Source organism: Lepidochelys olivacea (assembly GCF_965140295.1).
Source record: "Lepidochelys olivacea isolate rLepOli2 genome assembly, chromosome: 4".
NCBI classification, from domain to species: domain Eukaryota; kingdom Metazoa; phylum Chordata; order Testudines; family Cheloniidae; genus Lepidochelys; species Lepidochelys olivacea.
Window position 1 is genome coordinate 105,295,538 of NC_140414.1, and position 20,759 is coordinate 105,316,296.

General features: G+C 46.6%; 1 protein-coding gene across 2 annotated transcripts in view; it reads left to right on the forward strand.

Moving 5' to 3' along the window:
- LOC311519306 (uncharacterized protein) overlaps positions 1-20,759 on the forward strand; it is a 146,203-nt gene that overhangs the window by 110,084 nt on the left and 15,360 nt on the right. Inside the window, exons 1-2 of one of the 2 annotated variants that reach the window (XM_084625710.1) lie at positions 5,324-5,563; positions 9,978-10,175. The exons of the other annotated variant lie outside the window; for it this stretch is intronic. Of the exons in view, the coding sequence (XP_084481836.1) occupies positions 10,069-10,175 (107 nt within the window). The 5' untranslated portion in view covers positions 5,324-5,563; positions 9,978-10,068. Of the gene's footprint in view, positions 1-5,323; positions 5,564-9,977; positions 10,176-20,759 lie in introns of those variants that run through there. 2 annotated transcript variants of the gene reach the window in all.

Here is a 20,759-nt window from a genome sequence, read left to right on the forward strand (position 1 = left end):
GCTCACTTCTACTCCATATGACATTTGTCAGGCAGTAACTCTCACCATCATAATCTCTAACTCTTAAATTTCTCAAGTGTGACTTTGAGTAGAAATGGCTTTTTCAATTGTTTTGTTTTGGTTTTTTTGCAAACAGAGCAAAAAATATTGCCCAAAATGTAATAGAAATTTTATAGAATTTTGTAAAATATTTCCACATTTGCAAATGTTTTTGAAAACTCAACAGGCGGTATTTTGCCCAGTTGCAATCTACTGGAGTTAGATTAAAAATTATCCTATTCCTGCAATGTGCTTCAAGTAATACAGTCTTGCTGTGATTAAAATACTACCGTTTTAGCCTGTACAACTATAGTTCATTATGACCGTAGAATGCAGCATACAATCACCTGTAACACCATTGGCTAAATTCTGCTCTCACTTACCCCTGGGTAAATTCAGAGTGACTATAGGCTCAACTGAGAACTCATAACAGTATTTGGCACTATATTCATGAAGGTCATAGTTAACAGTGACTTCATGCTTTATGGTAAAGATGCTTCAAATATATGAAATCTAGGCAAAGTTGTTTCTAAAATGTACATCGCCTAAAGGCTTCAGATATAGCAACAGAAACTTCCTCAGTCAGATAGAAATTGATCAGAGGTAACAGTAGCAATTAATGAAGTGACAGCAGTAAATGTTTTTTCTCTGTGCACATCTAATTCGGGGTGGGGGGGGTGAGGGGGGAAGTGTATAACTGATTTGCTCCCATCAGTCCCAAATCACATCAAATCTCAGTGTGTTCACTCAGTCTTGTTAAAAATCAGGGACCATACAGAGACTCAGTATTTTATTAATATTAGCACCACCAAGTCCCCATCACAGTCACTGTGCAGCACTGCTAACTACCGTGTCCTTCAGCCATTTCTCCAGGAAAAGTCTCTCCAACCAGAGACTCAGTCTCCAATGGGCTCTATTAGCTAGCCCCAACACTTCCTTCCTGTGCTTTTAATTAGCCTCCCCAGCTGATGAGATAATTAGCTCATCAACTCATTAATCCCCAGTCTTCTTAGGCAATTAAGTACTCTCCTCCTCCACCAGGTCTTTCCTGGTGGAGCTAATTACTGCTTAAGTGATCAGAGTGTGGGGTCAGCAACTGGCTCTCAGTTCTCTGTCACAGACTCATACACAGGACCAAAGCAGAAACTAGTGGGAAATAAGGTTGTCAGGCATCCGATTTTTGACCAAATGCCCGGTCGAAAAGTGACCCTGGCGGCTCCAGTCGACACCACCGACTGGGCCATTAAAAGTCTGATTACCTGCCCTAGCTCCATGTGGCTCCTGGAAGTGGCTGCCAGGTCCCTGCAGCCCCTAGGTTCTGGGGCAGCCAGGGACTGGGAGGCTCCACGTGTTGTTCCTGCCCTGAGTGCCAGCTCCACAGCTCCCATTGGCCGGATAATGTGACCAATGGGAGTTGCGAGGGGGCAGAGCCTGCAGGCACAAAGACAGCGTGCAGAGCGTCCCTGGCTGCCCATGCTTCTAGAGGCCACAGGGACCTGGCGGCCGCTTCCTCAGAGCTGCAGTAAGCGCCGATGGGACCCTGAACCCCCTTCCGCACCACAACCCCCTGCCCCAGCCCGGAGTTCCCTTCTGTGCCCCAAACCCCTCATCCTTGGCCCCATCCCCAGCTGGAGCCCTCACCCCTGCCCCTGCACTCCAACCCCTGCCCCAGCCAGGAATCCCCTCCTGCACCACTGCCCCAGCCCAGTGAAAGTGAGTGAGGGTGGGGAAGAGTGAGTGATGGAGGGAGGTTGATGGAGCGAGTGGGCAGGAGAGAAGGGGGGGGCATGAGAGGGGCCTTGGAGAAGGGGCGGGGCAGAGGTGTTCGGTTTTGTGTGATTAGAAAGTTGGCAACCCTAGTGGGAAACCTACATAAATGTAAGTTAAAGTTCTCATTTAAACATCCAAACATGTCTTTATATGTCCTAATAAGTTTCTTCTGTTTGAAAATACCCTGAAGAGGGGAATCCTCAAGGCCCTCGACAATCGTATTTGTGTTTGGTCAAAAGGTAACAGATTCCAGTAAAGTTCAGTGGAAAAGGATACTGACAATTCGAACAGGTCCAAAAAAGAAAAAAGAGCCATAAAAATTATTTGAAGTCTGAAAAAATGCCCTATGGTGAGAGACTTAAGAAGTTCAGGCAATTAAGATGATCAAAGGGTAAGATGTGACTTGATCATGATCTATAAGAAGCTACTTAGGGCAAAGATTTTTGATAGGAGAGAGATATTTACTCAAGCAGACAAAGATCAAGTAGCCGCCAAACTGCAGACATATTCAAACTGGAAATAAGGAACAAAGGTTTAACGGTGAGGGCAATTAACAATTGTGACAACTTACTAAGCCTTGTAGTGCACTCTCCATCACTCGACGTTTTAAATCCAGACTGAATGTCTTTCTAAAAGATTTATCCAGAAGTTATGAGGACTCGTACAGAAGTTACTGGGTGAAATTCTATGGCCTGTATTAGGCAGGAGATCAGACTAAATTATCATAGTGGTCTTTTTTAATATTAAAACCCATGTAAAAATCAGTCATTTTCCCTGAGGTGTAAAAGTCGGTAATATGAAGCGGACAAAACCATTGCACCAGAGGCCAGATGGTACGATAAAAAATGATGAACTGAACCCAGCAAGAAACATATCGCTTTACTCACAAAAGCCAACATCAGAAAGACCAGTCCTGTCACTGCCGTCAGTAAGTCACTTAATGACTGCAGATTAACATCTGGGGCTGGATGCTCAGAAGGAATTAGGTGCTCAGTTTAGGCACCTGTCACTTTTGGCTCCACAGTGATGCCCAAAACCTCCCACCGAACACTGTAGGTGACTGAACACAGTCAGTGCTTAGGCGTTCATAGTTAAAGTTCCCTAAGCACATAAATTGTCACTGGTAAAGTGCCCTCGGTGTCTCAGCTTCCACACATGGACACATGCACTGCTACCTTACTCCAGGAGTCTGGGTGCCTATGTCATCCCTCAGCCCCAGAGTAATGCTCAAAACACCTGGGGATAGACATCCACACACCTATCATGTCTGCAGGGCCTGATCTAGCAGGTGTGCTCAGCCCACGCCTAACACCTGACTTCTCCCTACCACCACGGCGCAGAATGAAGGGCACCAATGAGTACACAGCCCCCCAGTCCATGCATAGGAGCCACATGGGGGCAACAGAGAAGTATCAAGTGAGTGAGAGAGAGGTGTCTGAGTCAGTGAGACAGAAAGCGAGAGACAGCAATTCGGGAACCCAGCAGACTAGATAGAGCTAGATGTAGGGTACAGATGGGAATGGGAGTTGGGTTAGTATGTAGGTGGACATAGCAGAGGTTAAGGACAGCTGAGGTAGACAGCTAAGGGGGGGAAGGGGAACCACCGATAGTCAGAGCAGGGAAGCAGAGAGGGTATCCTAGGGAGGGAGAGGGATGGCTGGGATTAAGCTAGGGAGGGGGAAGGACAACTGTAGGTGGAAGAGGGTGAGGGAGGGCTGCTTGGCAGAGAAGGGGCAACCAGACATACACCAATGATGAGCAACAGCACATTCATGCTGCAGCACTGTCCCCATCAGCTGCAACAAGATGGTGCCCCATCCTTAGCCCCAGTCCAAGCCTGATGGCAGCTGTCTATGAGGCCATCCCGAACCTACCGACCCTGCTGCAACTTCCTGGGCCTTTTATGGGGGGCATGTATGCAGTGCTACCATCTGGACCCAGACACACTACCGCACCAATGCTACGTGCCGCACAACAGTCTCACCATCACCACACGCAGGAGCCATGCAACCTTCATCTCCAGGCGGATCAGCATAGCCCTGGCTGCACTGTCCTCGGGATCCTTTCAACAAGTCACTGCCCAGACCTTCAACATCACCTCGACCCTGGCCTTCAAGGTACTATGACAGTTTCTGGGGGTCACCATAAACCGTGGGGGAGAATACAGTTAGCTCCTTTCCAACCCAGCCACCCAAAGTTGAAATATGCTAGATTTTTACCTGACTGCAACCTTCCCACACATGCTATGGCTGGTGGATGGCAAGTATATTTCTATCAGAAAACCCCAGCACAAGGCGCATGTCTACATCTCCAGGCATAGAATGGATTCCATGAACATGATGGTCATCAGCAATGCACTTCTAAAAAGCCACTATTATTTACACTTGCCTTTCAGAGATGAGCACCATCACCAGACACCCGAGAGTGCCAACCTTGAGGACCTCCTCTGGAATCCCAGTGTGCAATGCATAAAACAGATACTTTCATTGACCTGCTCTCCTGGGACATGGAAGGGGGAGGTGGGTTGAAGGGGGCTAGGGCAGAAGATGAAGGGAAACAGAACCTTCCTGCCTTGTCATTGTGGCTCGTGCCTGTGCAGTGGTGCAAGTACTCCACTCAGCCAGCTGCCTTCTGTGACTGATGACCCATAAAGTGCCTTCCAATGTTTTCTTGAATCTGTCCTACTGCTATTACTTATGGCATGGTCAGTGACTGATCCACGTGGTGTCTAGCTCCCCAGTCTCCAGTACTGCCCTGGCTGAGAGGGTGACGGTTGCCACCCTCAGATGTTTGGGGAGCTGGGATGCCCAGGCTTTCCCCACACTGGACCTCCCCTTCACCTAGCAATCACCTGCAAGCCAACTTTAGCCTGCTTCCAAATAAGTCTACCCTTCTTCTTAATGTCTGCCAGTCCCTGTGACCTCCCAGGGCATTGACCCAGGAGCTGCATCCAACACACACCTGTCACTATCAGCAGAGCTCCATTTCTGAGGCCAGGCATGGGTGAGTTCCTCAGTGTGGCCTGCCATAAGGTTATTAATGGTTTCAGTTTCAAGCTCAGTGACATTAGGCCTACACTGAGCATGCCACCACCTCCACCCTCGGAGCCCAGTGGCTGCTCCCTTGCTCTGGGACCTGGGACTTTTCATGCTGGTGCTGGGGTGCAGGCCAGTTAGGCTTCAGCTTTTATTGGGTGGTCAAAAGTGGCACTGTACAGTGACTTCATGAGCCCATGCTTGTGTGTGCTGCTGAAACCTGATCCTTTCTCAGCACAGAGCAACTGTGTAATGCCCAAGTCCAGCCGCCTGGGTGCTACTAAGCATCTCTCTCTGCCATAGGCCGTTAAGTAGTTGCTGAACTCCTACCTTGTTTGGCTGCCTCTCTCTCTCTACAGACTGGCGGCACGCCAGCCTGACCTGGAGCTGGGCGCTGGGTTGCACAGCAACCAGCAGCTGGCACTGAGCCCAGCTGTAGAGTAATGCAAGGCGCTCTGGCGGCAGGGGAGAGGGAGGATTACCCGTGCCAGGGAGTTTTGAAGCAAAGGATTGCTCTCTGTTGAGGGTCAGGATGTGGTGTCTCCCCACATTCTTACTTATCTCTTCCTCTGGCTGTGTATGGCCCTGTTGGAGTGGTGGGGTTCCCCAGCTGGGTGCGGTGGAAGGGGGTGGGCTGTGCCTCTTCTGGGGCGGCTGTTGGTGCTGTGTCCAGCTGTATGACTCCTGTTCTTCCCCTGCTCACTCTGTCCACAGCCCTGGTGAGTATTAGAGTGCTGGGCGTCCTATTGTAGTGTTCTGTGGGAGCTATGTATTGTGGGGGGGGGGCAGTGTTTGGGGAGCATGGGCGAGGGTGGCAGGGGTGCCTGGTGGGGTGTTGTTTTGGAGAGTGGGCAGGGGCCCATCTGTGCTGTCTTCCCTGCCAGCCTGAGGCTGCCATGTGATCCCAGAGTGTGTGTTTCAGCATAGGAATGAGTTGATGGTGGATTTTTGCAGTTGCCAGGTGGCACTGAGACAGACATTTGGATCACCAGGTCCTCTATGGCAGCAACTAGTCCTAGAGGGAGAACAGCCTTATTACAGCTGCCATGATAGGAGACAGCAGCCCTCCCCAGGAGGGTCAGATCAGGGAAGAGTGTTCTCTTGAACTGCTCTAATGCATAGACCCATGTGTCCCCTGCTGCCAGAAGGTGCAGAGCTTCTCTGATGTTCCCTGGAATGTGACTGAGCGTGACTGCTGCTAGAGTGTGTCTTGGCTGGGTCTGCCAGGTTGCTGAGCATGTGGAAAAGGGATAAGGCAGTGGGTATGTGTGTAGGGAGTTTCCCTTGTTCACACCTTGGTTGCTTTGCCCTCCTCCTTGTGTCTGGGACTACATGTTTCTCCAGTGATTTGGAAGGATTTTTAAACTCATCATGTGTAGAGTCAGTTGCCTGTGTATTTAGAGTCCTGGAGCAGAGGAGCTGCTCAAGTGAAATGGTGTTTTTTGAGAGGAGCGGTGTCCTTACTGTCCTTGCAATTTCATGTTTTAAGATAGCAGTTTTTAGGAGGTTCTGTACGTGTCCCTCTGATTACAACATGTGAAGCTCAGTAGAGCTGACTTTCAGTGGGTCTGTTCCTCTGCTTGACCATCAGAGTTGGAGAGGCTGTCATGTGCATGTCAGTCAAGGCTGACATGTGTGGGTCTTGCCAAGTTTCTGGGCTGGAGTGAACACATCCTTACAGGTATTCACTCCTGACTTCCATTGACATCCATGGCAGTTAGGCACCTACATACGATTGTCCATCTGGCCAATGGAACCTCACTTGGTTTTCTTCTGAGCACCACTGTGTAAAGTGGCTAACTCTCCCCATTCATACCACTGGAGCCTAAGAGGCTAAATCAGGCTTTGAGCAGCTCCGTGCTGTTCCTGTGATATTTTTAGCAACCTAACAGTTAGGCAGTGTTACACTCAGCGTCACAATGCTTAAATCCTTTCAAGCATCCAGCCACTGCTCCATAGGAATACTGCTGAGATGAGAGTAGAAATGGATGTTACTGATGCCTTGAATTCTTGGCTAACCAGAAGTTAAAACAGACAGACTGAATGGAGACTCTCTCAAACCCCTGGAGAAACTTCACCAGATGAATCATCTGGACTGTTAAGATGTTTTAATGTCAAATTGCATATATTTAAATTTATCCATATAGACTCACTTTGGTTTAAATCTTGGTCCTTTTCAAGTCCATGGAAGCTTAGCCATGGACTTCAGTTGAAACAGGATTTAGCCTCTTTAACATTAACATTTAGAATAGGCCTGATTCTCTTCTCACTTAAACTCATTTTACACCAGTATAATATCATTGAGTTCATTTACCACTCAAAAGAATAAACCCTGTCATTTTCTGGACAAATGTATTCTTATATTGAAAAAGATACAAAACAAGAGAATAATTGCAATGACCCTAAGGGATATCTGAATTTACCTAGGGGAACTGAGAGCCAAATCTGGCCAATAACTCTAAAGCAAAATGGACAAAATTGATCAGAATGGCATGACCTGGTAATATACTTATCCAGTTTCTTTTGCCAGTCTGATGTTCAAACAAATCATAAATGGTGTGTTTGAAATGCATTAGTTCACTGGAAGGAATCTGCTCTCAGGTCAGGAACCAAATGACAAAGCGTATGCCTTCAGGCATTTACCTTAGGATTGTGTAGCAACCTGCATGGATACACCCTACTGAAACATATCCAGATGATCTGGTTCATCAGGTCAAAATAATCTTTGCTTCCAGTTCTAAAGCCACCCAACGTCCCCTAAAGACTAAGCATGCAGTACACTTTTAAATTGGTAGTGACTGCAGAATAATATCAAGAAGAGCTCTGTGTAAGCTCAAAAGCTTGTCTCTTTCACCAACAGAAGCTGGTCCAATAAAAGATATTACCTCACTCACTGTTTTCTCTCACTCGAAACTGGCAAGACTCCATTATGAATGTACAGTACAATGATCCACCTTTTCAAAAGTATGTGCTGAACTGAGAATCTAGTGTGAGGGGCCAAAAAAACCCCACAGAAACCTCTTCATTCCTGTTAAACCTTCTCAGGTTTTCAGGGGCACTTTCCTAACTCTCATCCCTTTGAAGTTGATAGTAAAACTCCCATTCACTTCAATGGGAGCAGAGTTAGGTCAGTCATGAGTGCTTCTGAAAATCCCACTCACTCATCCATCCAGTAATTTAACCAGCGAATCTGCTCTTCCAGTTGGATTCATTTATTTTTAGAGCACCCAGAACTGTGCTTGATGCTTCAGAATACAAAGAAAAAGCCAGAGACCCAGACCCTCAAAGTTTTTTAGGTGCCTAACTCCCACTGTGGATGCCTTTGAGGCTCTGGGCCAGAGTCTCTTTATGAAAAGCTTACAGTCAAGCTTTTGAATGACACACGAGAATAATAAACCAGAAAGGGGAAGGGCTGAGGCAGGACAAGCATAGGCGCCGGGACTGGAGCACCCACTGGGGAAAAATGGTGGGTGCTGAGCACCCACGACAGCCCCCCTATCAGCTCCCCCTTCCCCCCGCCACAGATCAGCACTTCCCACTGCCACAAACAGCTGTTTTGTGCCATGCAAAAGGGTGGGGGGTGGGGAAAGGGCAGAGGTGCGACGACATGGCACACTTGGGGGAGGGATGGAACAGGGCAGGAAGGGGGGACAGGAAGAGGCAGGGCCTTAGGGGAAGAGGTGGAGCGGGGGCGGGGCCTGGGGTGGAGCTGGGCTTCAGCACCCCTCCGGCACTTTGAAAACTGTTAATGACACAATGATATAGTCACACAGTTATGGCATGTGCATATCCTGGCTGTTCCACTGTTTGTAGTGTTTTCTTTTACCCCTGCTCAGTTAAACACTCTTCCAACTGCCCCCTTGATTTCCCCTTCCGGTCCCTACATATTACAGCCCCCCAACCACATTTCCTAATCTCTTCCTCTCACTTCCCTCAGGACAGTAAACAGTCCTTTGCTGCAGACACAATTACACCTGGAGTCTGTTACTAATCATGTCTGGGGAGCTCCTGAGCTCCAAGACTAGTGAAGGGGTCTCTCCTAGTGCTCCTACTGCTGCTGCTCTTCCGCCTTTCACCCTGGGAGGTTTGGGGGAGGGAGCATCTCCTGTCCATGTGGTAGCTAGAGGGAAAAGGCTAAAGGTCCTACTTTCCTCACTTCCCTGAGCTTCTGGCCCTCATTGTTTAAAAAAATAAAATTAATACTGAAAACTCAACTAGGCTACCGCATTAAGATTCAACTCTATTTGCACCAAGGGTCAGTCCCTGATTAGGGAGGTGTAAACATGTTGGAGAGCATTTTTCCTATAGATAAATCTCCACACAACATCCTGCTACATTTGCCCACACAAGAGCTAATCCAGCTCCCACGGAAGTCAAATGACTGAAATGGGACTTAGATCAGCCCAGAACAGAGATCTTGCTTGTATTTCCTCTTAGTGCCAAACCTAGCTAAACTATACACTAGCAATTAGATGGCCAGGAGCAAATAGTTTGGAGCTTAAGCAGAAATATAAACAACTGTTTTCTCTTCACTAAAGAAACTATTAGTGACTTCTCATAACTGAAATATGCAGTGAAGAAAAGACATACTCTGGCTCTTCCCTACCCTTCTCCCAGTGCAGAAAGGTCTTTCCTGTTACCGCCTTCTCTTTCCTTTGCCATGCCCTGCAAAACGTACTTCCACCGCCTCCCTCGCTCCCATAACTGACCTGAATCCACGTGTCCCTCCCCACTTGACTCTGCTCCACAACACAAACCACCGAAACAGCTGTACCTCTAGTGAAATGGGAGAAGTGGGTGTGTTACATGTGTGCTTGTCCTGGCAGGTGACTGGTTGCTGTTGTACTTGCTGAGAAAGGATTTTGGAGAGTTAGTGCAATGTCAACCCTCGCCAGACTGGTGTCTCTCCAAAGGAATTAAGATAAGCAGACAATAGAAAAAATATAAGCAAACCTCTTTGAATCTTTGTACAAAGGATTGGCGGGGCTTAGTTCAACTAGCCGCGAATGACTAGCTGCCCCTGGAAACTATTATATTGTTAACATAAACTGTCTGGAAATAATTGTGTAGGTTTATTGGTTAGGTTGTCTCAATACTAAAGAATCACAGTATGTATTGCATCTACCATTTTAGAAAAACATCCTGGCATATGGGTGGAGACTAGAGTCTAAACAAGTGAGCAATACTGTATGAAGCCAGAATATGAGAAGACATCCTGTATACCATGTCACAAAGGAACTTCCTCAAAGGAATGTGTGAGGCACCTCAGCCAGTGACAACCAAGGAGCTGTCATTATCTCTCAATGCCTGTATTGGCTGTCTGGCAAGTAGGTATGTGTAGTATTCAGTAAAGTAGTTTTCCTATCAGTTAAACATCCTCAACTCCTATTATCTTCAGTTGGTGAGGAAGATGGCCATCCCCTACTTGGCAGGAGGCCAATGAGCACCTTGTTGGATCGGGCCCCTCAGTAATGCCAAAATGTACTTATTGGATCATGTTAAATATTTGGATTTTTAAAAATGAAATAAATAGCAAAAACTCAGTTGTGCTATGTTTTAATATGCTAATTTCTTGGGTTAAGGTGCCGAAGTCCCATGTTTAGGCTCCCCTGCAATCCACAAGACTCCCACTGAACCCTGCAAGCACCTAAACTCACTCAGCGCCTATGTTTTCAGGGTAAAAGTTCCTTAGTGTCTAACTTTCTCCCTCCTGCATGTGCACTACTGCACATCCAGATGCCTATCTCCTAAGTCCCATAACAACCGACTAACTAGGAAAGAAAGGCATTTGGCTGCCTACCTCACATGCGGGTCCTGAGCTGGTAGGCATGCTCAGAGACTGCCTACAAGAGCAGGTTCCATTCAGAATCTGGCCATCACAGGAGAAAGAGGAGGTGGTGGTGCTGCCACCCACAGTATAGTTTTTATCCCAGTGGTTAGAGCAGTCACCAGGGATGTGAGACACCCAGCTTCAACTCCCCACTCAGGAAGAGGAGAGAAAGGATTTGAACACAGGACTCCCACATCTCAGGCATGTGCTGTGACCACCGAGCTATTGGGATATTCTGATGTGAGGCTCCCTCACTTTCTCCTGTTGAAACTCCTCTCCTGTGGAACCCCTTGCCTAGCATGCTGGCATTTGTGGGTTACAGTCAAAGGCCCTTATCTCTCCCCATTTATTGTATAGGGAGCCATGGTGCTTAACTCTGCCTTTTTGGATTGCAGTGTTGTTCCTGTGATTTTCTAGGCACTGTGACACTTAGATCACTTTGTGCATCCAAGCTAGGGTGACCAGATGTCACAGGCGCCAACTTTTGTTGGCGCCAGTGGATGCTCGCGCCCCCCTGCCCTGGCCCCGCCCCAACTCCACCCCCTCCCTGCCCCTATTGGACCCCTCCCCAAATCTGCACCCTGATCCCACCTCTTCCCCCAGTGTGCCGCGTTCCTCCTCCTCCCCACTCCCTCCCAGCGCTTGCCGCACGAAACAGCTGTTTTGCGGCGCAAGCGCTGGGAGGGAGGAAGGTAGGGGGGAGAAGCAGGAAGTGGCTGTGTGCTCAGAGGAGGAGGCGGAGGTGAGCTGGGGCAAGGGGGATGGGGCGGAGAGCTGCCGGTGGGTGCAGAGCACCCACCAATTTTTCCCCGTGGGTGCTCTGGGGCTGGAGCACCCACGGAGTCGGCACCGATGCCAGATGTCCCGATTGCACAGATTTGGGACATATGCCAGATGTCCCAAATAGCACACTCTGTGCTTATTGGAGTACCAGGACTGTTCCTTCCTAGCGCCTCACGGTACAAACAAGGATCCCACCAGTTCTCCCACCTTCCACACCAGCTCACAGATCTGGCTAGACATGGCAGGGTGAGCAGACTGCCTCATAATGGCCGTAATAATACTCATAAGGCATAATGCAGAGTCCACACTTGCGCTTTGTGTGGAGGAGCTCCTTGAGTAATTGTGTAACCTTTGGCTAGTGTTTACTTCACAACCCCACTCCTAATGCTCCAACACAACTCATATAGTAAAGCATGAGACCTAGAATTCAGTCATTGAGGATCTTCAGCAAGGATTGCATAGAGTCAATCTCCTCACACTCAAGTCCAAAAAGAACAAAAGGAATTAACTTAATTCTTGAGTACCAACTTTATATAATCTTATAATGCTTAAAAAAAACCCCGTAATTTCTACTAACAAGGCTACATCATAATCCACATAATCTTCAGTGATACATAAATATAAACAAAAGAAAAATTAAATCTAAACCAATCAGAACCCACAGAAACACTGCAAGAAGTAGCTCAGAGTTCTAAAAGCTGAAATTGAGTTCATCTGTGTCAGTTAGAGTCTTTGTTCACCAACTCTATACAGTCTGCTGTGTCAAAAGCACTATAATAATATCTTCCCTCCTCTTGCTTACGGAAATCTCCAGTTGGAATCCATGCAGATTCTTTCTCCTCCTCTAGTGGACTATGGAATTACTCAATTAGCTAGTCAGCTAACTAATTAACCAGCCAATCAGTATTACCTATATAAATGAAAAACCCTGCTGCAAAATGCTACAGAGTTAGGGGAAATGAGACTGCTTTCTGATCCTATGGCTGAGCTTCTCCCTACCCATGCAGGTCACATGTCTTATTCTAAAGCAGCTGCCCTGACTATGTGCTTTCAATGGAATTTATTAGTCCAGCTATAGGAAATCTATTGAAGATGCCAAAATCACCACACCCAATTCCAGAAATTTCTGGGCATGGAATGCTAATTGTGCATCAGCCTAGCAATAGTGATCTAGAGTAGACACAACTCATTCCTCTCCCCTCCTTCTCTCTAGATCTCTTTAAAAGAGCCCTATTAGGCATGTGGGTTAGAATGCAGGCCAGAGGCTAAATGTCAGAGTCTGGCTCCTTGAAGAACTAATAATCCAGCAAATAAATACACAAGTAGTGTCACACAATTCACTGGCACTGGACAGGTCGGGAACTTTCTTCTTGCCATTAACGACATTCCGACTTCCAGAGTCAGGAATCACTACCAAGATGTATAGAACATATGAGATCCATGTTCAAATGTACTGACATAATGTACAAAATGAACAACGCAAGTCTTGACTGCTGGTGCCATAACCAAACTTTTACCGTGTAGTAATTAGGGATTTGTAAACTGATTTGGGTCAAAGTAAGAGCCACGCCCATCCTACACTGAAGTCAAACCAAAGTATGGACATCAAAATAAGTTAAATTTAAAAAAGAAAACACTTCTACATAAGCCTGCACTTCCTGGGTTTGGCTGAGACTGGAAGTACCAAAATACCACAAAAAAGGCAGCTGTTCTAATGTTTCCAGCCCAAACTGTGCATCAAAAAATTGAGCTAACAGCCTCAACTGCTTTGGATAAGAGCACAAACTTTTGAACAACTTTATCCAAACACAGCTACTGAATCTTCTGAGCTTCACTCATCCCTAGCTGTCATGGAGTTCTCTCATGACTCTGCCTGGCTCAGGAAAGGTAGTCTTTACATTACAGGTACCTATGGGACAATAGCTGTAAACTGACTGACGTGGCAGACTGGCGGGGGAATCTCGAATAGGAGTAGGGAGGTTATTTTACCTCTGTATTTGGCACCGGGGCGACCACTGCTGGAATACGGTGTCTGGGTAAAGGTGCCAGAGTGGCCTACAAACTTGTGGGGAGGATTTCCTTGGTGCAGAAACCGAGGGAGACAGACTTAAGACTTCCCTCTGGGCTTTGCCAGAGCCAGAGGCTTTGCCGGGGCCGGACTGCAGCGTGCAGTGCTGTGGAGATTCTGGGCAGCACTACAATCCAGGTGGCAGCCCTTGGAGGCTGTTGTAACTTAGGGTACCTCTACACCAGTGCTACAAGGTGTAAATGCAAGTTCAAGGAGACACACCTCTATAAATAGCGTGTTGCTGCAGTGGCTAGCGAGTTAACTGCCCCGAGCACATACCCATCCAAGGCACTCTACATTTAGCACAGTAGCTCGCTCAGAGCTAGCTGGAGTGTGTCCTTTCAAGCTGGGAATTACACCCTAACTTTGAAGTGCAGCCATATCTCTAGATAAGCCAGGTCCGTGTCTGGAAAGGGTTAACCAGCAGCCTGAGGCTTAAGGAGTCTCACCCTGCTGCATCTTGTTAAGCTTGAGAAGGGAATTTAAAAGGGGGAAGCCCAGCAAAGCCGACAGGCTGCATTGTGGTGTCTGGCTTATGTCAGAAGCCAAACGAGTGCTACAGCCTGCTTGAGGCGCTGGGTAGGGAGAGAGTGTGCTAGTCTCTGGGTGGTGAGTTTGAAGCTCAGGAATAGCGGGGTTGGCATGGGCACAGTTTATTGCAGCTGGTGCTTTCCTGAAAAGAATGGGGCCAGTCACTGAGACTCTGTGGGCTGAAGATTTAGCTGTTTTATTATTTTCTGTTGGACGCTAAGCAAAGGCCCTGGACTCTGTAAAGTAGCCTGGCTAGAGAAGACACTGGGGAAACCGGAGTGGAGCTGCTGCAACACCACTTCTGGTCATGCAAGAGAGTGCTAGAATGGTACCGGTGTGACAGGTCCCCAGGAGGGTCTGTCTCAGATACACCAGGAGCAGCCCGGGATTGGGAGGGTGCAAAGATGGCCCCACCCTCTCCCTAGGCTGTGAATTCTGTGCTGTCACCTCACTGTGTTGTGTCCTGAGGAAGGTGTGGTTGGTGGCAGAGAGGGAGAACTGGCTATTCCAGTGGAAGGCAAAGATCTGCTGGAATCCAGCCATTCATAGCAGCTCTCCCCTTTTTCCTCACACTCCCTGATGTCCTCTCAAGTGCTGCAGAAGGCGAGGCACTGTTGCTCATGCAGGCTCCAGGCACCAGTGAAGGAAGCAGGTGCCTGGGGCTGCCAATAGAAAGGGGTGGCACTCCGTATGTTATTGGGGCCGCACACCCGGGTCTTCGGTGGCAATTCAGCGGCGGGTCCTTCATTCCCGTTCTTCCTCTTTGGCGGCACTTCAGCGGCAGCTCAATCGGGTTTTTCTTTTTTTCTTTTTCTTTTCTTCGCCACTTGGGGTGGCAAAAAAGCTGGAGCTGGCCCTGCATGCAGCAGTACATTTTGCATTTTTAATGTACTTGTTCCTGAAAAGGGAACGTGCTGCACAGTCAGGATATCCTCTGCACACTACCCTCTCTTCCTTTACCATGTCCCTTTCACCCCACTCCACGGCATTGCATAGCTTCTGTGGGGCTAGCAGCAGCTATGCTAGGAGGGGGATACTTCTACAGAGATACTGTTTCCTTCTAGGCAGGTCCCCCATTGGCTCTGCTTCCCTCCTCACTGTGCAGCAGAGATGGACGATATGTTCCTTTATGACTTCCCATAAGTACAAAGGACTGGAAGAGACCTCCTGGGTCATCAAGTCCAGTCCCCTGCTATCTCAGGCAACCATATCATCTAATCAAATCCTTATCAGCCTCTTGCTATCAACATGTCTAGTCTTACAAAAGTCTGCTGCTTTTGGGCTGCAACACTCCCTTTTGCTGAGTAACTCAGCACAATCTCAGAGCTAGGCTCATACTGCTATGTGACCTTGCAAGTCTCCTTATTGTTGGGTTAGCACAGCCTGGCCGAATCCCTGCAATAACGCTGCTGGTGTGAGTTCAGTTTCACAGAACAACATGTATTTGTTACTCGGCGAGGGTACAAAGGCAGCGTTCCTCATGCTGCTGGTAAAAAACAGCTTCCCTTCCTTCCCAGGGCAGGAAGTGCATACCCCCTTCAACTTCCTCTCAGAGCTACTTACTGAGATGGGGTCCTTTCTCACTGAGAGAAGCCACACCCTTAGGGTTGGGTGTGGATACACCACATACAGACCCAGCCAGAACAGAAACTATTACAATATTCAGCCCTGCATTGGAATCCCCCAGGCTGCATTTATGCTGTATGGGATCATTACTAATCACTAGTGCCCTTGTATTCAGAGCAGGGTTAGACAAGGCCCCTGTTAAGGAAACTTTACATAGACTTTTGCTGTCTTATCACTTGATTCCTTAAATGCTGAAGTTCTCTCTGGGTGTTTGTTAGATTGTTGTGCTCCCAAAATAGTCTGTTAAACTACAATAAAAAGGTGTGGGGTCGGAGGAGGTGTTGTTGGGAAGGCCACAACAATTTTTGTTTGCAGTTCTTAATCCTGAAATGCTCTAAGGACTGAAGAAAATCTGGTTGCTCTGGTGTTTGTCTGGAGACATGCAGTTCGGTGTGAATTACTTCACAGGGAAATCTTGTCTTTTAGAATCTTCAGCCAATCAGGTTTTTCAGACAATTAAATCAGAGGATCAGTTTGCTAATTTGACTCTGAATGTTCAGATTTAGGCAGCATAATCTCTAGTTCCCATAACGTTGCCTGTAGCACCTTGCAGCAGTTACCTCACTTCTATTTTTTTGTGTTACAAATAGTCAGCACATACTATATGTGTTTCACTTGTGTTTGTTATGGGCAAATACCTGTTTCAGGGTCTCTGTCTATCGAAACACATTCATTCGGGGCAATGGAAGTTAGTAGCCTTTTGCTAAAGTAAACCACCCACTGCACTGTCCTCCCATTCAAAGCTGTCAATAATGTGAACCTGAGTCATTTTATTTTTATGGCACTCTGTCTGAAGAACGTGTAAATATTTCTGCTATCTAAGGGTTAAGATTTCAAGTAAATGATTAACCATGCTCTTGCATTATGCACTTTTTCATTTACCGTCCTGTTTCATTACATTCCCCCTTCTTGTACTAGCCATCACGTACACAGCTAAATTCTGTATTTATCTGGGCAGTAGATTGTTACAGTCCTCTGTTCAAAAGGTATATGGCTGAAATGCTGTCAGTGATCTGGACTAGGCAATAATTTAGTTTCTGAGAACAAAGGATGCTGTCTGGCATTTGCTATGCATCATTTGAGTGAGATTAATATGGAATTCCAATATTTAATTGTAAAAGGTTAGTATGAGCGTATGTAAGGATCTAGATTGCATGCATTTATAAATCCAGTGTACCTTTTCTTGGGGGGAGGGTGTTGGGGGAGAACCCTAATATCTAATTGCATTTATTGCCTGTTGCTGAAAATGTCTCTTTCACACAAGGTAATACTCCTGTTCCTTTGCTCAATGCTACTGATTAGTAGTGTTCTGCGTGTTAGCTAATATTCTGTATTTATTTTTATGAAAGGCAGCGTGGCCCAGTGGCTAGGTCATTGGATCAGGACTGAGGACACCTGGCTACCATTCCTAGCTTTGTCTCTAGCCTACAGGGTGACCCTGAGCAAATCAATTCATCTCACTGTGCTTCCATTTCTCTGCCTGTAAGTGGGGATAATAATATCGACCATCTTTGTAAAGTACTTTGAGATTTACAGACAAAAAGTGCTATGTAAGAGCTAAATAGAGCTGGTTGGAAAGTGGAATTTCCTTCTACACAAAATGCCTACTACTCAAAATTTGTTTTTGTTCTAAACTAGAAGAAAAAGCTGAAATTTCAAAATTCCTTACAGGCAGGAAATTCCAAAACATCTTAATTCAGAAACAGTAAAACATTACATTTTGGTAATGTCAAAACAGAATATTAATGGATATTCTATATTAACATTCGAATACAATATACAAGTCAAATTGAAATGATAACATTGACTTTCCTTTTGAAAATGTCAAAAATAGACACATGCATGCTAAAAGTTAATCTTAGACAAAACTGGACTTTCTGACAGAAAAGTGTTCCACCAAGAATCTTCAGGCAAACTAGAGCAAACTTTTTTTTTTTTTTTTTTACAAATCTAGGGGATAAAATAAACGTGACATGAATCATACGCACTGGTGTGCTACCAGTGAGCCCATTTGTGTCCAAAATAGTCATGTGCAAGGCAAAAGTGACATAAGGCAGGCCATATATCTTGTCCCTCTTTCCCCCATAAACAGCAGAACAAGTGAAATGGTTGGGGTCAAATTCTACTCGCACATATGTCAATGTAAATCCAGAGTAACTCCTTTGATTTTTGGATCTATACTGATAGAGTTGGTGCGTGGTAATAGATGCAAACTGAGATAATGGTGGTGGTTTCCCACACTTCCCATGCTTTGTATATCAAATCCATCAAAATGACTGTACTGGCTCTGCAGTCAAGCATGCTAGCGAAAGAAGTGACTGTAACACCACATATGACTTATCATTCAGCATGCTTTCAATTTCGCGTGGTTTAATAAAGCCAAGGGAGAGGCTCTGGGTGTGGGTGACACACCTGCCTTGTTTTTGTTTTTCGAGGTTGGCTGCTCAGTGTTTTCCCTGAACAGGAACACCTTGCTCACAAGAGCTAGTCTCAGTCTCGGTGCAGTTAGGCCACAATCTGAAGAGATGAATTCTTACACCAGTGGAGGCTAGTGATGGACTTATTACTGATGATAATGAAACAGTTAATTTTTAATTGCTCATATTAAAGCAGCTGTTTGACAGAGGGCTAGATTCTGATCTCAGTTACACCAGTGAGATTGAAATCAGACTATGAAGCCAAGGTCTCTAAGAGTCACGTAACTCTGCTCTTTTAAAATAAGACCAACATCACGCTGAACACAAGTTTCTCCTCAGATGAACTTGCTCTTTAATCTTCAGGCAGCCAATCCTGCTATTTGCATTTGCTCCTTCCTTACTGAAGCAATACCCCTATAGTGGTGGTTTTGCTTGTGCAAAGACTGCGGGGTTTAGCATGATTATAACTTAAAACATGCTTACACATTATAATTGAGGTCCAGCATGTCTTGTTTGAGATACAAAGACCTGAAATAGATGGATGTAACTATGACACTGTGGAACAGAGAGGTAGAGAGAATTCAGGACTGTTCTGTACTACGTAACTAAAGATAGCGCCCCAGTTGCATGATACAGACCTGTTTACGGTACATGGTACTTACAGGGGACCTGCAAAGATTTCAGAAAATATGAACTAACAGCAGGGTTATGAGTGCGATGAAGGCTTCAAAAGAGCCAAGGAACCAATAAATAGCTTAGTTTATAATTAGATATTTATTATCTTTACCAAAAAGTCCAGGTTTCCCATCAATATGCATTTGTTAACTCACTGCCTTGTGTCTCATTCTGGGATGTCACAAGTACCACTCAGCCTTTCTGAACTGTGGCTCTGACCTATAGACTAGTGGTTGCCAGTGGTTAATGCAGCACCGACTATTGTGAGAAAATCACTCACCACTCTGGTTTAAAGAAAGGGTTGGCTTTGTTATCCATGCCACGATCAGGCTAAATATCAAATCTCGCATAACACAGAGAAGTGCTTCCAGTGCTAGGAGCCATAAGATAGAGGGGTATAGAGGGGAAGCTGCTGCTATTCCAGTCTATAGGTTGCATTAGCAGTAATGGGGAGACTGCAACACAGCACTCCAATCCAGGGCCAGATTAACACAGGGGCATTAGGGGCTGCAGCCCAGGGCCTTGGGCTAAGGGGGCCCCAGCAAAAATAAATCCATAATTATATACAATTCAGTGGTCACCAAGCCGTCGATCGCGATCGACTGGTCAATCCTGGAGCCTCTGCCAGTCGATCGCAGTCTCTGGGCTGCTAAAAGTCCAGCAGCGCAGCAGGGCTCAGGCAGGCTGCCTGCATGCCGTGGCCTCACGCCGCTCCTGGAAGCAGCCGGTTGCTGGCCCGTCTCTGTGGCCAATAGGAACCAACCAATGGGAGCTGCATGGGCGGTGGACGTGGGCAGCGCACGGAGACACGCTGTCCCCCTCCCTCCAGGGCTGTGCAGAGACGTGCCAGCAACCGACCGCTTCTGGGAATGGCGTGGGGCTATGGCAGGCAGGCAGGCAACCTGCCTGAGCCCTGCTGCACCACCGGCCGGGAGCAGCCTGTGGTAAGCGCCTCCCGGCTGGAGCCTACACCTTGCACCCCCTTCTGCACCCCAACCCCCTGCCCCAGGTCAGAATCCCCTCCTGCACCCAAACTCCCTCCCAGACCCCGCACCTCCTCCAGCACCCCAATCCCCTTCCCCAGGTCAGAATCCCCTCCTGCCAAACTCCCTCCCAGAACCCGCATCCCTCACCCTCTCCTGCACCCCAACACTCTGCCCCAGCCTGGAGCCCCCTCTTGCACCCAATCTCCCTACCAGAAAGAAACTAATATAACAGCTGTTCTAAGAAAGAAGTAGGCTATTTTGAATTAACTTAACTATATTCTACATGTTTTAAGACTGAAATGTAACCACAGAACAGTTTTTTGTTAATTAAAAGGCAAGTTTAGTATAGCATTAATAGCCTTGATTCCATAATTGTGATCATTTTGTTTTAAATTAGGAAAAAGACTTGTATACAGGGGCCCCACAAAATCCAATAGCCCCGGGCCCACAGGAGAGTTAATCTGGCCCTACTCCAATCAGTCCATTCCCCCTTTTGTTCCTGGCACACAGGTAACATAAATATTAAGAGTATATCTGTATGGAGCTAGTACAGGTAGAAATGCCAAGGTACTTAGTTTTGACATTTCCTATTATATAAGTATTGAAGCATTCCACGACCAGTATATGAAGTCAAGTCAGTGGTTAGGGTGCTAGCGTGGGACACAGGAGACCGGAGTTCAAGTCCTGGTTCTGTCTTGAACCACCTGTATGACCATCAGTAAGTGATTTTTAGTCTCTCTGTACTTCATTTCCTCCTCTGTAAAATGACGATAATAGTACTTTCTTACAACACCCCTGTGAGATAGGGATCAAGGCACTAAAGATTTTGAAGTTCTCAAATACTATAATAATACCTGAGATAAGTAGTATAATTGACCACGGTATTATACTAATCTTTCCCAAAGGTTCTCCCCATCCCAGTAGTTGCTCACGAGTTAGGATTCTCTTGAACCTTATCAGATCTGGTCAAATTTTCCATAAAAAAATCTTTTCAACAAA